The sequence below is a fragment of the Danio aesculapii genome, chromosome 20 (assembly GCF_903798145.1).
Source record: "Danio aesculapii chromosome 20, fDanAes4.1, whole genome shotgun sequence".
NCBI classification, from domain to species: Eukaryota; Metazoa; Chordata; class Actinopteri; order Cypriniformes; family Danionidae; genus Danio; species Danio aesculapii.
The window spans coordinates 26,412,400-26,426,793 of NC_079454.1; the positions used below are offsets into that span (position 1 = coordinate 26,412,400).

The 14,394-nt window shown below is 35.5% G+C and overlaps 1 protein-coding gene across 1 annotated transcript in view; it reads right to left on the bottom strand.

Annotated features, from left to right (window-relative positions):
• Nucleotides 1-7: 7 nt before the first annotated feature.
• itsn2a (intersectin 2a) overlaps nt 8-14,394 on the bottom strand; it is a 104,090-nt gene continuing 89,703 nt past the window's right edge. The window contains exons 31-40 of the mRNA XM_056480838.1: nt 14,045-14,151; nt 13,270-13,453; nt 12,945-13,043; nt 11,040-11,207; nt 10,738-10,947; nt 8,534-8,655; nt 7,779-7,861; nt 7,611-7,694; nt 5,525-5,698; nt 8-5,439 (exon numbers count right to left, since the gene is read on the bottom strand). Of these exons, the coding sequence (XP_056336813.1) occupies nt 5,282-5,439; nt 5,525-5,698; nt 7,611-7,694; nt 7,779-7,861; nt 8,534-8,655; nt 10,738-10,947; nt 11,040-11,207; nt 12,945-13,043; nt 13,270-13,453; nt 14,045-14,151 (1,389 nt within the window). The 3' untranslated portion in view covers nt 8-5,281. The remainder of the gene's footprint in view (nt 5,440-5,524; nt 5,699-7,610; nt 7,695-7,778; nt 7,862-8,533; nt 8,656-10,737; nt 10,948-11,039; nt 11,208-12,944; nt 13,044-13,269; nt 13,454-14,044; nt 14,152-14,394) is intronic.

Sequence of the window (14,394 nt, forward strand, 5' to 3'; positions counted from 1 at the left end):
ATTTGTTAACATTCGGTGTCTTTAATTTTATCTTTGGTGTATGTGAATAATTGTACTCAAGGCTATACAACAATCTACTATTTAAGCAGTTTATACAATTGTGCATTAATTGAACAACATTCAAATAAACACAAACGTACAACATTCTGCATCAACAATCCAAAATGTACATAAAATCTCCATAAAGCCCACTGCTGTTGGAAAACCAAACAAATTTTACATTCTTAAACTTCCTTAAATTTCTTCAAATAATAATTTAGAATAATATATTAGTTTGTTTATAGATTTATAGATTGTGTTTTGTGTTAACAGTGTTTCAGTATTTAATAATAAAATTCTTAAGCTCCAGGAACAGGATTTGGAACCACGTGCACGCTTGGTGTAAGGGATTTAAGTTTGGCATTTATGAGTGCGAGCGATTTCATTAAAACAGTGACATATATTTTTAATCTATTTATACATGGGAAGCTACTGTACATGGTGTTCAGATTAAAGGTGTTAAAGAAAAATGTAATAAATGCAAAGGTAAAGGGTTCAAGCGACACTGCAAAACAGTGAATTTCAGAGTTCTCACATTACAGCAATTTTTTGCCATTTAAAAATGTGAGGCTTGATTAATAGGCCAGAAAAACTCAATTAAAAAATGTTTATTTGAAACTTTTGTAGATTAGGTTTGGATTACTAATGAAATATAGGCCCAGTTTCACAAACAGGGCTTAGATTAAGCCAATAGTAGGCCTTAGTTAAATTAGGCTATTTAAGCCACATTTATAAAAATGGCCTTAGAATAAATATATTACTGGTGTGCACCTGGAGACAAAAAAATGACACTGACATATTTTAAGATATCTCACTGCAAGTTATTTTGAGTTGGGACAGCTTAAACATGTAATTTAATCTTGACTAGCCTTAAACCTTGTTTGTGAAACTGGGGGATAAAGAATTAAACATTTTTAAAATAGAAACCAGTTCCTGTCCCAACCAAATCCTCACATTTTTACGCAGTTTTCTGCATAATATGAGCATTCGTGAAAGTAAATATGAAACTATGAGCCCCTACTAGTGCTGCAGGGATGATTTTTGTAGGCCAACATGAATGGTAAATTAGCATTCATTCTGTTTTGTTTTTTGTTTTTCTTTGGCTTTTGGAGTTTTTCAGAAAGTAAGCTCTATTGCTAGTACAGCTTTAATATTCTTTAACTTAAAAGTCTTCTCAAATGAATACAACTTTGATCAATTTCGAAGCATAAATTTAACTGGCAGAAGTAAAAAGATGAGCATAGGCTGTAAATGTTCTATTTACTATTTATGTACTATTTCCAGCAATTTGGCCTCAACAGTCTTACAGCAATGCTCTTTTCAGTCTTTTTAGGTTTTAGAAAAATATTTAAATATGTGCTGCACATTTTCCTGTCAATAAAAACAAAACATACAAGTAAAATTACAGCAGTGAGAAAACAGCAGTTAAGAAAGCATCTAATCATAGTGATTTGGAAGTTTGAAGATTTATCTATTGCACTTTACACTAGAGGTGTATATACATTTAATTTGATCTGATATGTACAGTATGTCATATTGGAACAAAAAAAAAATGTTTTAAAAGGTTTTGTTGGTTTTTGCCAATGTTAGTTTGTTCTCATCTGTTCCCTGATTGTACAGAAAGCAGAAACCGCAGAACGTTTTGGCCTGATTTTGTTCTAAATTTTTCTTCACTTCCGCCATAAGTGAAGTTTTTTTTTTCCCTCTCCGCTGTCGCCACTGGCTTGCATGGTTCGGGATCAGTAGAGCTGCGCATCGTTGGATTTGCCCTTCAATATTTGGACTCTCAGTAGTGATTATTAAACCACACTGAACTGAGCTCAACTGAACTGAACTTAAACACTACAAACTGAACTACACTGTTCCTATTTACTATGACCTTTTATGTGAAGCTGCTTTGACACAATCTACATTGTATAAGTGCTATACAAATAAAGGTGAATTGAAAAAAATTGAATTGAACTAAATGACTTTACACAGATTTCTGCCTTTCTGTAGCTTAATACGTAGAGCATGGTGTCAGGGTTATTGGTTCTATTCCCAGAGAAAACAAGCAACCAATAAAAATAAATCTTTACCTTCAGTTCAAATGTAAGTGACACTGGATAAAAGCGTTTATAGTTTGTCATTTTGTTCTTTATATCAACTTTAGGCTATTAGTGCGTTTAAGCTTCTGGCAACTATTTCAGTCTCTTTTTCTCCAGTCTCAGTTAAAACTGTGCAAAAGTACAATAATAAGGTGGACTAGCACAGTACCTCTTAGTATTTTGACGTTTGGTGTCCTTCACAGCCTCTGTAGCCACTTGTTTAAAAACCTTTTAAAGCACAAGCTTAAAAAAAGCACAAGCATGGAATGAACATGAATCTCACAGGTGTCAAACTCTGGTGTCCCTGGAGGCCATAACTCTGCACAGTGTAGTTCCGACCCTAATTAAACACACTTGATCAAACTAATTGAGTGCTTTAGGTTTGTTTGATACCTCAGGTAGTGGTGGGCAAAGCGAGGCTTCATGAAGCACTGAAACAGTTGAAGGAAATCTGTCAAAACATTTCGAAAACCTGTCTCTACAGTGACACCTAGTGGTAATATTTTTATGTATTGCCCCGAAACAGCTTCAGCACAGAAACGGTTACGCAAATTGAGGTATTAAAGCCCACATTGTAGAGTTGAGGTTTCAAGTGATTTAGTGAAGCAGTGAGAGTTTCTAACTAGCATGCAGAGATAATGGGTTCGAATCCAGGGTGATGCAGCTATAGAGATTAGTTTTCAAGCACAGTCGACTAAGCTACATGAGATAGGGATTTTTTTTCCGACCTGTCAGTCAAACACAGATTCTCCAGGTCTCGAACGCTTCTGAAATAATGATAATTTGAATCCCTTTAGTCACGTGACCTGGTGTTTCAAATCACTTTAGTCACGTGACCTGGTGTTTCAAATCACTTTAGTCACGTGACCTGGTGTTTCAAATCACTTTAGTCACGTGACCTGGTGTTTCAAATCACTTTAGTCATGTGACCTGGTGTTTCAAATCACTTTAGTCACGTGACCTTGGTGTTTCGAATCACTTTAGTCACGTGAGCTTGGTGTTTCGAATCACTTTAGTCACGTGAGCTTGGTGTTTCGAATCACTTTAGTCGAGTGACCTGAGTGTTTCGAATCACATTAGTCACGTTACCTGGGTGTTTCAGATCATGCTTTGGTGCAGTGTTCGAAACACTTTTGGGATCTCAATACTGTGTCGAAACATCAGTTTCACATCAGCCATCCCTAACCTCAGGTAGTTGTGTTGAAGCAGGACTGGAATTAAACTCTGCAGGGTTGCAGCCCTCCAGCAACTGAGTTTGACACCCTTACATTGAGCTTGTATTAATCACACACCTTGGGTCCGTTTCAGAAAGGAAGTTAAGTGAAAACTCAGAGTATTTTAACCCTGAAATGAGAGAAACTCTGGGATTTCCATTTCAAAATGGCAGGTTTGTCAAACTGGAGAAAGCAGGGTAAGTCAAGCCTTTTTTTGAAAGAGAGGTAAATTTAACTCAGAGTCAATTACCGTGTTCACTTACTCTATGAACCTAACCTCTGCAGGAGCAGGTTTTATTCTCTAAACTCAGAGTTTCTGTCGGTCTCCTCCCCTTTTTAAAGATGAAGCGGTATTTCTCGCCTTAGCTTTACGTTTCCACCCACCTATTTTAATGCTCATTTTGGATGTGCGCTTAGAAAACAACTGATGGAAACGTCATGATGCACATAACTTTTGAAAATAGGCATAAAAAACATATGCTCATAACTGAGTAGAATAAACTTTATGTTCGATAAGAAATGATGCGCATAAACTACGATGGAAACACTTTTACTGAACAAATTCCAGAATGTGGAATAAAAAAAGGTTTGTTATAAGAGATGATGATGAAAAATGTGTGTCAATAGACAAACCAGCAGGCTGAGCACACTGTAAACCATCTGAAATGCTGTTTTAGTCATTCTAAAATGCCTTAACAGTTTCAGTATTAATGTTATTATATTATTAATGACCTCCTGAGTGTCTGCAGCGTGTCAGGAGCGTCTGTTCTCTCTATCTCATGGCTTTAAATAAAGAAAAGATTGACACAGCTTCTTCTACCGCAGTAAATTCTGTTTTAACTGTTGGTATTTGGCGCCAGTTATTAAGGAAGTGACTTTTTTCTCTTTGATTCATTGGATGAAAACGCTTTATTTGCATCTTTTATGCGTTTATCCACTTTTGCACATAAATTTAATTAATATTTTTGAATGGAAACATAGCTATTACCTACATTTCAGTCACACAAAGAACAAAGTCATGTACGAGAATGGCTTGTGCTTTTTTTTTATGAATAATTAGCTTAAATTCACTGACCTTCGACATGTACTGTAACTAGTTATATTATATGGGATTATTATTCGTTCTAAAAACTAATTTTTAGTTCTGCTTGCATTCTAAATGTCATGTCAACCTCTATCATTTGCTCAATAATAGAGGCAGACACAAAAGTGCACTTTTAAATCTATTAAAACTGATCAACGTGTATAAAAGTGGGAACGTGTTTAAAATTTTTATAAACGTCACACATAACATTACTTATTTTATTATACTTAAATTTTAAACTTATTTAAATACTTTAAATGTAACCTTACACATTAACTTGAGCAGCTGTTTTCCCACGCTAACTGTCTGTTTCGCTAATGCAGTGGTTATGCTTTTTTAAATATATGCTCATATTTGCTATAACTTTGCATGAGCACATTAAGTTCAGCTGGAGAAAGAAATGCTGATCTCTTTTTTTCAGATGTTGCCATGGTCACACGTAATATCGGCGCTCCATTGATAATGCCTTTTTATAGTTGCGGTGTGGGCGCTTAACTCTGAGTTGGTCTATTCAAAGTTGATTGATCTGACTCAGATCGGCTGTTCTGAAACCAAAAACTCTGAGTTTTTAATCTTTCGATAAAATCAACTCCGAGCTCAAGTTTAAACTCAGAGTCGGTTGAACCTCCTTACTGAAACAGACCCCTTATTTCAGTCTTCAGGTTTTGGTCAACAAAAACGCATGATCCATGTAGCCCTCCTTTTTACAGCATGTAGGGTACAGTATGTCTAGTGGTTCACCTTTTCCACTATCAACAGCGTGTGAGGTAAAGTTTCCGTCACTCATATCTTTTTTTAAAAATCAACACAAACTTTGAAACTGGTGAAGTGACGTGTTTAATGTTGCACTTCTCAGTTCACAGATGAGGTGTTTGTTCATAAAGCTGCAGATCAAGCCTCACTTTAACCTCTCCGGTCGGGACTTCATGAAGCAGCAGTCGTCGAACCAGTGGCCCTTTACCATCTTGATCCTTCTTTATTGTCGCTACAGGAACTTCAGTTCGACCTAGAAAATCTGTTTGGAAAGCAGAGTAAGTTAAAAATAGCCATTTTTAATGTATTTATGTCTAGCTTTGTGTGTTTGTTGGGTCAAATCCCACCATCAGGAGAGAACTGGTCTCTCTCAAAGACGGTGAGGCACAGGACATCCTGGTACAAGTCTTTGATGAAGAACTGGCAGTTGAAGCTCCATTTGGGGTTGAGTGTGTCAGGCTGATGCCGGGACGTGTAGCACTGGGCGCCCATGGTTAGTTCACAGTATGGGTTACTCTTCCCTAAAAACAAACAATTTATCACACAGTGTAAAATATTGATATACTCTACTCTGTATTTGTGTGTTGTTCTCTGGTATTAATACTTAAACATCCTTATAATAAGCATTATTTACTAGAGGAGCAAAACTGTGGTGTTCCTTTGTACAAATGCTAATAACATCAAGGACATGCTAATAACGTCAAGAAACTGTAGAAATGATCAAATATACATCTTAAGTGCAGTTAAGTCACTTTGGATGAATCTATATGAAAAGTTTAATAGTATAGTACTAGACATGTTGATGTAAAATACTATAAAGAAATATTTTCTAAGTTAAATAATAAAACTTTAATAAGGCTTGCTTATAAAGAAATTAAATGAGGGTTGCTTGTCATAAAATGTTTAACTTTATATTTCATTCAATACTTATGGACAATCTAAAAATAATAAGGAATACATTTGCTTATAATCTTTAAAGAAAAATACTTTTAGAAATGCAAAAAGATTACATTCAAACTTCTTGTTCGTTCTTTTTAATAGAAAATGTGTATTTTATCAATTACATATTGTTTATGTAAATAATTGTATTGCTGTATTACTCTATTAATGTTGACCAGTGAATTTGTTGCTCTTAATAAGATATGTTAAAGAATAAAAATATTGAGTTCAATATAAATGTCCTTCAACAAACCAAAATTCCATTTAATTATAGTCATTTTAACAATTTAATAATTAGGCACTGGAATCAGAATGTGAAAACATACATCCTAAACAAATAAATAATATTAATTGTTAAAAAAAGTGCAAGGTAAAAAGTAACTGAGGCTGCCATATCTGCTGCCAGATATATTTTCAATTGTCAGACACCCACATGAAAATATATAGTAATTTATAGTAAATACTAGGGATGCTTCAATCGATCGGCCAGAGATTGGAATCGACTGATAATCACATTTTATGACTCGATCGGTACTCGCCAATCTGGCTGATCTCATGAATCAATCACAAGTGATGGCTTATGAGTTTACAATGGTTTACATGCAGAGATGCAGCACATGTGCACCTGGTAGTGCTACAGCACGTGAGGAGGTAAATAATGTTACATTAATGTTCAAAGCATTACAGTTGTTAGGTTAAATGAATAGATATAACTTTTTAAAATATACTTATTGCAATAAACAGTAGTTTATAGGCTTATTTCTTTTTAGTAAAGATTATATAGATGTGCATTTTAACTACTTATGCATCAAATATGCACTCCGAACTTTCTCTTCAGTAAGATGTTAAATGATAATTCTATCATTTGCAATGTTTCTGAACTGCATCGTCAATAACTTTTCATAGCAATTTTTTTTTTTTATCTGTTTTTATCTATTTTGTTCTGTAAAGCCGATTCTGACCATGACATGTCCACAATAAGTTGTTATAAGATACATGTTTATGGGATTATATGCAACATTCTTTATGCATTGTCCTAAGTAAGGCGAGATACTTTGAGTGAAAATGTGCTTTATGCATTATAAAGCTTGAAGCATCAGAATCGGTACTCTGTATCGGTTGATACTTGGTATAGGCTTCAAAAATCCTAATCAGAGCATCCTTATTAAATACTATAGTGTTTTTTTAACCATTCTGACATTGAGACCTCCAATAGAGATAAAGAAGTTGTGCAATCAGCTAAAATGTTGCTAGAACTGGTTTTTATTTATGGGTGATATATATTGCATCATCAAAAATGATTGAGGTCATGTCCATGTGTTTTGCGATAAGTGGATATATTAATTATTGTGAAAGGCCTAGAAATATTACTATGCTGCGCTGAGAAATTCATAAAAATAATATAAAAACTACACAAACCGAAGCTTCGAAAGTACTTCAATATTACTTTATCTAAAGCTAATAAACTGTAAATATGAGTGTTTGTTCAGAGACCATTGGGTTTGCAGGGCTTCAGCTCTGTGGCCTCCAACACCGTTACCAGCAGTCGGCCGATGCCACTGTTCTTCTGAGAGCGAGCTGAACAACACACAGACATTTATCAGTAAAGCTTCATTCAGTCACACTGACTTTGACTCTTAATAATCACCACTGAAGCCCAACCTTGATACGCCTTCTCTCTCTTCAGCTTCTCGGTCTCTATGAAGTGATCAGATGCTGCTTTGATCTTCTGCACCCACGTCGTCCTGATTTCATATGAAAGATCGATAACTTTAGTAACTGCATTCATATACTACACAACGCTCACTGTAATAAGATTGGGTGTTTTTTAGAGTCAGAATGAAAGTTTTTAAAGCTATTTGAACCAGAAACCAACTCTCCAAAAGAACTTTTAATAAATAAATAATAATCAGATTTATCCACTTGCTCAGGCTGTAGGGTAATGAAATAATGTTGTTTTGTGCACAGAACAGTCATTTTACAGGTATTCATATGTTTTTGTGATGGTAAACATTGAGTTGTATTTTATCAATCTATGTTCAACAGTAGAAAATGGCACCTATATCTTGAATGAAGTACATTTACAGCATATTTTCCTCTTTGGGTGAACTATCCCTTTCAGCAGAAAGTATTAAAGTAATAATTAATTATTAAGTAAATATTATTAAGTAATTAAAGTTTGAATATAGAATTTGATTTGACAGGGACATGCAGAACTTAAAGGGCAATACATTTATGGTATGTGTGCTTTAGCAATGTTGGCTATTTTATACCTGCAGATCCTAAAACACACAAAACTTGATTCCAAAAATAGTTCACCCAAAACTGAGTCATATGTGGTTTCCATGCCCGTTCAAAATATCCTGCAAGTAATCTAGAGTGTGTTCCCTTCACGTTTCGTGCGTGTGAACATGTACCTCTCATTAATGGTGTCGGTCTTGAGTGTGTAAACACGATCGATGTGTGAAATGTGGAAAACTGGATCATCGCTGGACGGGTCAGACGGCATTTTCACCAAGACCTCATTCAGAAACACTGGCTAATAGCAAGAGGAGAAGAGAGAGAGCATGTGAGAAATGGACGTTCAGCAAATATCACTGGTAGTTTAACTCAGGGATAGGCAAACTCGGTTCTGGAGGGCCGGTGTCCTGCAAAGTTGTGCTCCAGTTCTAATCAATCACACCTAAACATGCTAATCAGTGTGTTCAAGATCACTAGAAAGCGGTAGGCAGGTGTGTTAGATTTAGTGAAACGCTAAAACACTCAAAGCAAATGTGTCGAGGGCTCAAAACATTTCGAAACCCGTCTCTATAGTGACGCTTAGTGATCATTTTTAGGTATTGCTCTAAAACAACTTTAACAAAAAAAAAGAAGTTATGCAATTTAAGAAATTATACCCCCAAAAGTAGACTTAGAGGAACAGTTAATGTAGTGCAGACATATTGGGTTCGAATCCAAGATGAAGCAACTATTTAAGTGAAGTTTCATAAACTAATTTCGAGAGGAGCACGTGATATGATTGAGCACGTCTGGCCACTCATCTGTAATCAGTAATAATCCAATCAGAGTAATCCTAGTTTACTATAAATGGATCATTTTCTCCCTACTGTTTCTATCTTGGTTTGGAAGAATCCCCCCTTCCACCCCATCTCCTCCTTTTCCTTCCTTTTCTAAAGGGGGAGCTCCCGAGACCTACCTGATCTCGGATCTCCTGATATATGCTTATCGACCGGGCGGGAGGCCTGGGCTCAAATATCTCCGAGCTCAGGGTTCTCTCCCGGGACAGCATGCCAAACCCGCTTTATCCGCCAAGCATATCTAAGTGGGAACTCTTGAAAATTAGTTTATTTTATTGCTCTGTTCTCATAATGCAATTTATTTTAACATTGGTCTGACATCTGAATGAACTCTTTATAAATAAATATGTGTTGTTTTAGTCATAAAAAATTACATTATTAAAAAAATATAGAGTCGCTCTTTCTGAATGTTTGTACAAACAGGGAATCGAACTCGGGGCACTCACAGCGCAGTTGCAGTATGCCCGCATACGGACCACCAGGCTACGTGAGATAGTGTTTTTGTTTACCACCCTGTCAATCGAACACAGATTCGCCAGGTCCCGAAATGCTTTTGAACTGTTCAATTCAATCGCTTTGGTCTTGTGACCTGGGTGTTTCGAAACGTTTCAGAGCAGGGTTTTGAGGGACTTTTGATTCGGAACCTGTCATGTTTCCAATGTTAGCACGGTTTATTTGGCATATGTGAATCCAGCAATTCCGCTCAAATCTGCGCCAAAACAATCGGTACGAGATTGCCTGAATGAGGTGGTCTCGCCTTGAGTAATATGAACTCTGAATACTCTGATCAATAGTAGTGAGAAAGCAAAACGTTCCAACGAACTAACAAACCAGGCTATATCACAGTTGATTATATTATACATATTATGGATATGTAATAGGCTTACATGGCTATATAAAGAGAGAATGCTGAGTAGGGGAACATGTCTTCATTCCAACCGGTAAATGTCCATTTATGTCATACTGAAATAATAACGAGAGCTGTTTATCCATTAGGAAAATTAACCAAACTGCAGTCTTGGTTTATCTGTTATTTCTCTCTATAATGCATAATTCTAACCAATGGCTCTGTATGAGAAAGTCTTCCCTCTGATTTATATTTGGTGACGATGTCTGCGGGTGTCACTATTCAAAATTAAAGTGCAGATTTTCGCTTATGATGTCTTACAAATTAAAATAAGTACGCATGACAGCTGAGCAGGACTCTGCAAAATAAACCGTGGAACTCTGACCAATGTGAGGAGAGTTTACTCACACATGACTTGTTTTAGCTATTTTGGTCCGTTTAGAAACCTTTGCCATGTGAACGCGAACCTCACCAAAAGTAAAATGTAACATTTCAGCTATTTTAATTCCTGTTTCGGAACAAAACAATTGATCCACAGGTGTGGAATCACCCTGAAACATCTGCGGTTCGTGGTCTCCTGTCAGCCATCTCTTGTTTGATTCGGGTCTGAGCTAAACTTTGTAGGACCTCCAGGAGCGAGTTTGCTCTCTGGTTTAACCCATAACATTTAATCTCATGAGCAGTGATGTGGCTGTACCGTCTTGTACATCTTGTACTGTGTGTTGGAGTTGGGATTGAAGAGTTTGTCTGGGCTGGATGAGAACTGTTTGGAAGTGTATGTGAGGAGCAGGAAGTCATTGAACAGCAGAGCCCAGAGCTCTTTGCTGCTCTTGGTCTTGTGCAGTTTGCCGCTGTGCAGCAGTTTTCGAGGGCCCAGGCAGTTCGTCAGAGAGTTAAAAACAAGGTGCTGAAATGACAGTATGATATGTTTATAAATAATACACAATAAAAGCTGTTTACACTGTGAGGTCATGATGGAACTTTCCATCAGTGTTTCACCTCAATGACTCCATCACATAGCACGTGGTTCTGGATCCACTCGAGTCGGTCTGAGTTCTCCTTCTCCCTCACGGCCTCATTCACCTGTGAGCAAAGCTCCTCTGCCTGCTCCAGTGCCGCCTGCAGGTTGGAGTGGTCAGCGTGAGCTGGAGGGGTGTTTTCCAGAATCTACACATTACAGAGACAAAACACAATCAGTGATTCACTTAAATAAAAAATCTGCATTCTTTTATGTAAGAAACATTCAATAATCATTTTATTAAATATTTTTAATTCCGTGAAATCATACTCCTATTAATCACAGCAATAGTACTACTACTAACAATAATAATAACACCTCCTAGAGCTCTTAAGTAAGTGGCTATTTTAAAATACTTTGAATGTTTGTTACAGACATACAGTCTCATCCTGTACATCAGTGTCGTACAGTGTCAACTGTTTTGCAGCATATGAAATGTCCCAAATCCTATTTTTAACTGTCCAAAATGGTGAAAAATTTGTTTTTACTCTCTGATTGTCAAAGCAAGTAAAAAAAATGTCTATGTTAAATATACATTAAAAAATTCAGGACAAAGTGTTTTATGTAAATTCGGACCGCGAGTCCACATATATTGACATCATTTTTCTCTAAAAGTACATCATATCAAAAGATGATACTTGGGTTTTTATTCTAATTAGTTTCAAATAAACCCAAATAGCAAAGAGAAATAAAAATGCATGTAAAAACACATCTTGGGCCTTAAGAGGATAATAATCGATGTGTATGTTATTCTGTATATTATGTGAATAATAAGTTTTGTAAGGCTCTCACATAGTATTTTTTAAGTTACATAAAGGTAAATATCTGCCATTGTTATAAGAAAAATAATTCAAAAGGTACAAAAATATTATTTGAATTCCATAATTTATTTTCTTTCTTTCTTTTACTCTACAATTTAGGTTTATTTAACATTATGTGACTCAAGACTACAAACTATTCTTATGTGGTACAGTGCTCAGCATATATATATACACATATAAGTACACCCCTCACTATACAATATTTTATTTGTGCATTTACATTAGAGTAGTCAGTAAAGAAGCCAAATCTGGAGCTTATCTAACAAAATAACTTATGATAATGGTCCAAAAACTAGTACACACAAATTTATGTTATTCTAAAATATTAAATACAAATTTAAAAAAGATAAATAAAATCAAAAGAAGCGAAAAAATTTTAAAATTCAGTTGAACTTTTGTAGGTTGTATTTTATTTTATTTTTTGCAATATTTTGCATAAAATTAATTGTATTACCTTTAAATTTTTAAATATGTTTGGTGACTTCTTATTTTTTTATAAATATATCTGTTTAATAAATCTGTTTTGTTTAAATGCACCAAAATACATTGCCTATATTCACTGAGAAATGGATACGAATATTCATTTTCAAAATGGGGTTTACTCAATTATGCTGAGCACTGTATGGATATATTTTAGGCAGTAATTATGTATTTGCCAGTGTATCATAATATTAAGTAAAGATCATGTTCCATAAAGATAATTGGTAAATTTCATACTGTAAATGTATCGAAACTCAATTTTGATTGGTAATGTGCACTGCTAAGCATTTTTTTAGGCAATTTTAAAAGTGATTTTCTCAATACTTCGAGAATTTTTGAACTGAAGCTTCAGATTTCAGATATTCAAACAGCTGCATCTTTTTTTTTCAGCTGATGTATGAATCTAAAATTTAAAAAAAAAATGACTGGTTTTGTGCTCCACAGTCACATTTGTACTTTTTTTACAATTGTATTTTACCCTATTGTTTTATTTCATTTTTAGTGTGGTAACTTGAAATCAACATTCAATGTTTCAAAATGTAGTTTTAAAACTTTGATTTTGAATCTTTTATAAGTTGTGTGTACGTTTTTGATCAGCAGTGGGTATCGGGTGATCCTCTGCATGGGCTTTAGGAGGAAGCTGGACAGTGGCATTCCTTTACAGCGGTAATTACTGGCGATTTTCTACAGAAATGAGAAGAAAAAAAACAGAGAGACAGAAAAGAGTCCAATTAATGTCATACCGCCATCTTGTGGACAACTACGGAAAACAACGCTACACAGTCACAAAAACAAGTGGTTGGACTTCAAGTGGTTTTGCTTCAGGAAACAGAAATGTGTTATTATTAACCAGACCAGTACTGACAACACGTCTGTCTGAAAGCAGTAGAATGTGTGTGAGTGTGTTCACCTTGAGGAAGAGTTTGAAGTCCAGTGATTTGTCCGTTTTCTGCTGCAGCAGGGCGGCTGCGTTGAGCTGGCAGCTGCAGAAGCGAATGTAGGCCTGCATGTGTGATAGCTCAGAGGACAAGATATCACCGACCACCTGCACGGGCATCCGCTCACCTGCTGTCTTTTTACGCACACGCAGAGCTCTGAATATGCACACAAACATACAATCCCCATATCACGCCTGCTCAGAAATCTGAACATATACTGTATGATGAACACATTTGCTGTTGTTAACCTACAAATTAAAATGAGCTTGAAATACGAAAAGCTATATTAGTGAACCACTTTTAGAAACCACTCCAGTTAGTCAAAGATGTGTTAAAGTGTAGTGACAGAAATTATTTGAACTGCTTGCGTAGATACTGCTTATGTAATCATTTTTACTCTATGTAAGTTATTAGTTTATGTTAGAATGAATGTAATATGTATTACATTTTAATGTAACTGTTTTGTTGTTATTTTTACATGAAATATTCAAAGTTAGTAAAAGTGAATGCTGAAATTAAATACAATGTTTACTTCTGCGTTTATTTCTCCTACTTGAGTTCATTCAGTTACTTTATGTTATCTTGAATTATTTTGCTCATATATTTTATTTATTCATTAATTTACTTCATTTCAATAGGATGCATGATTTTCCAAAAGTCTTCAACTTGAACGAAATCTCAAACTTTGAGCCAGCATACAGCGGCTGCAGTTTCTGAGCTGGACTCTAGAGGTCAGTGTGGACTCACTTTAGGAGTTTGGTGCTGCACATGATCAGTTCGCGCCAGTTCACAAAGATCAAGCTCATCTCAGCCTCGGTCAGCCGTCCGGACTCTGCCATCGGCTTGTAAAACACCTGCATTTACATACACGCATCAAATGAACACATTTATTTAAAGTCAAACAAAGCAGTCATGGGATGAATATAGAAAATTAAAGTGCCTTATTGTGCTAAGGTTCCTCAATTTTTTAGAGATCTTCTACAGTATTTAAATCTATCCAGTACAAAAATATATATTTTCTTTTCAGCATCAGAATTTTTCTCACAATGTCTGAAACTGTTTAAAGATCGAGTCTGAAAGTCTGCTGTGCACTAATT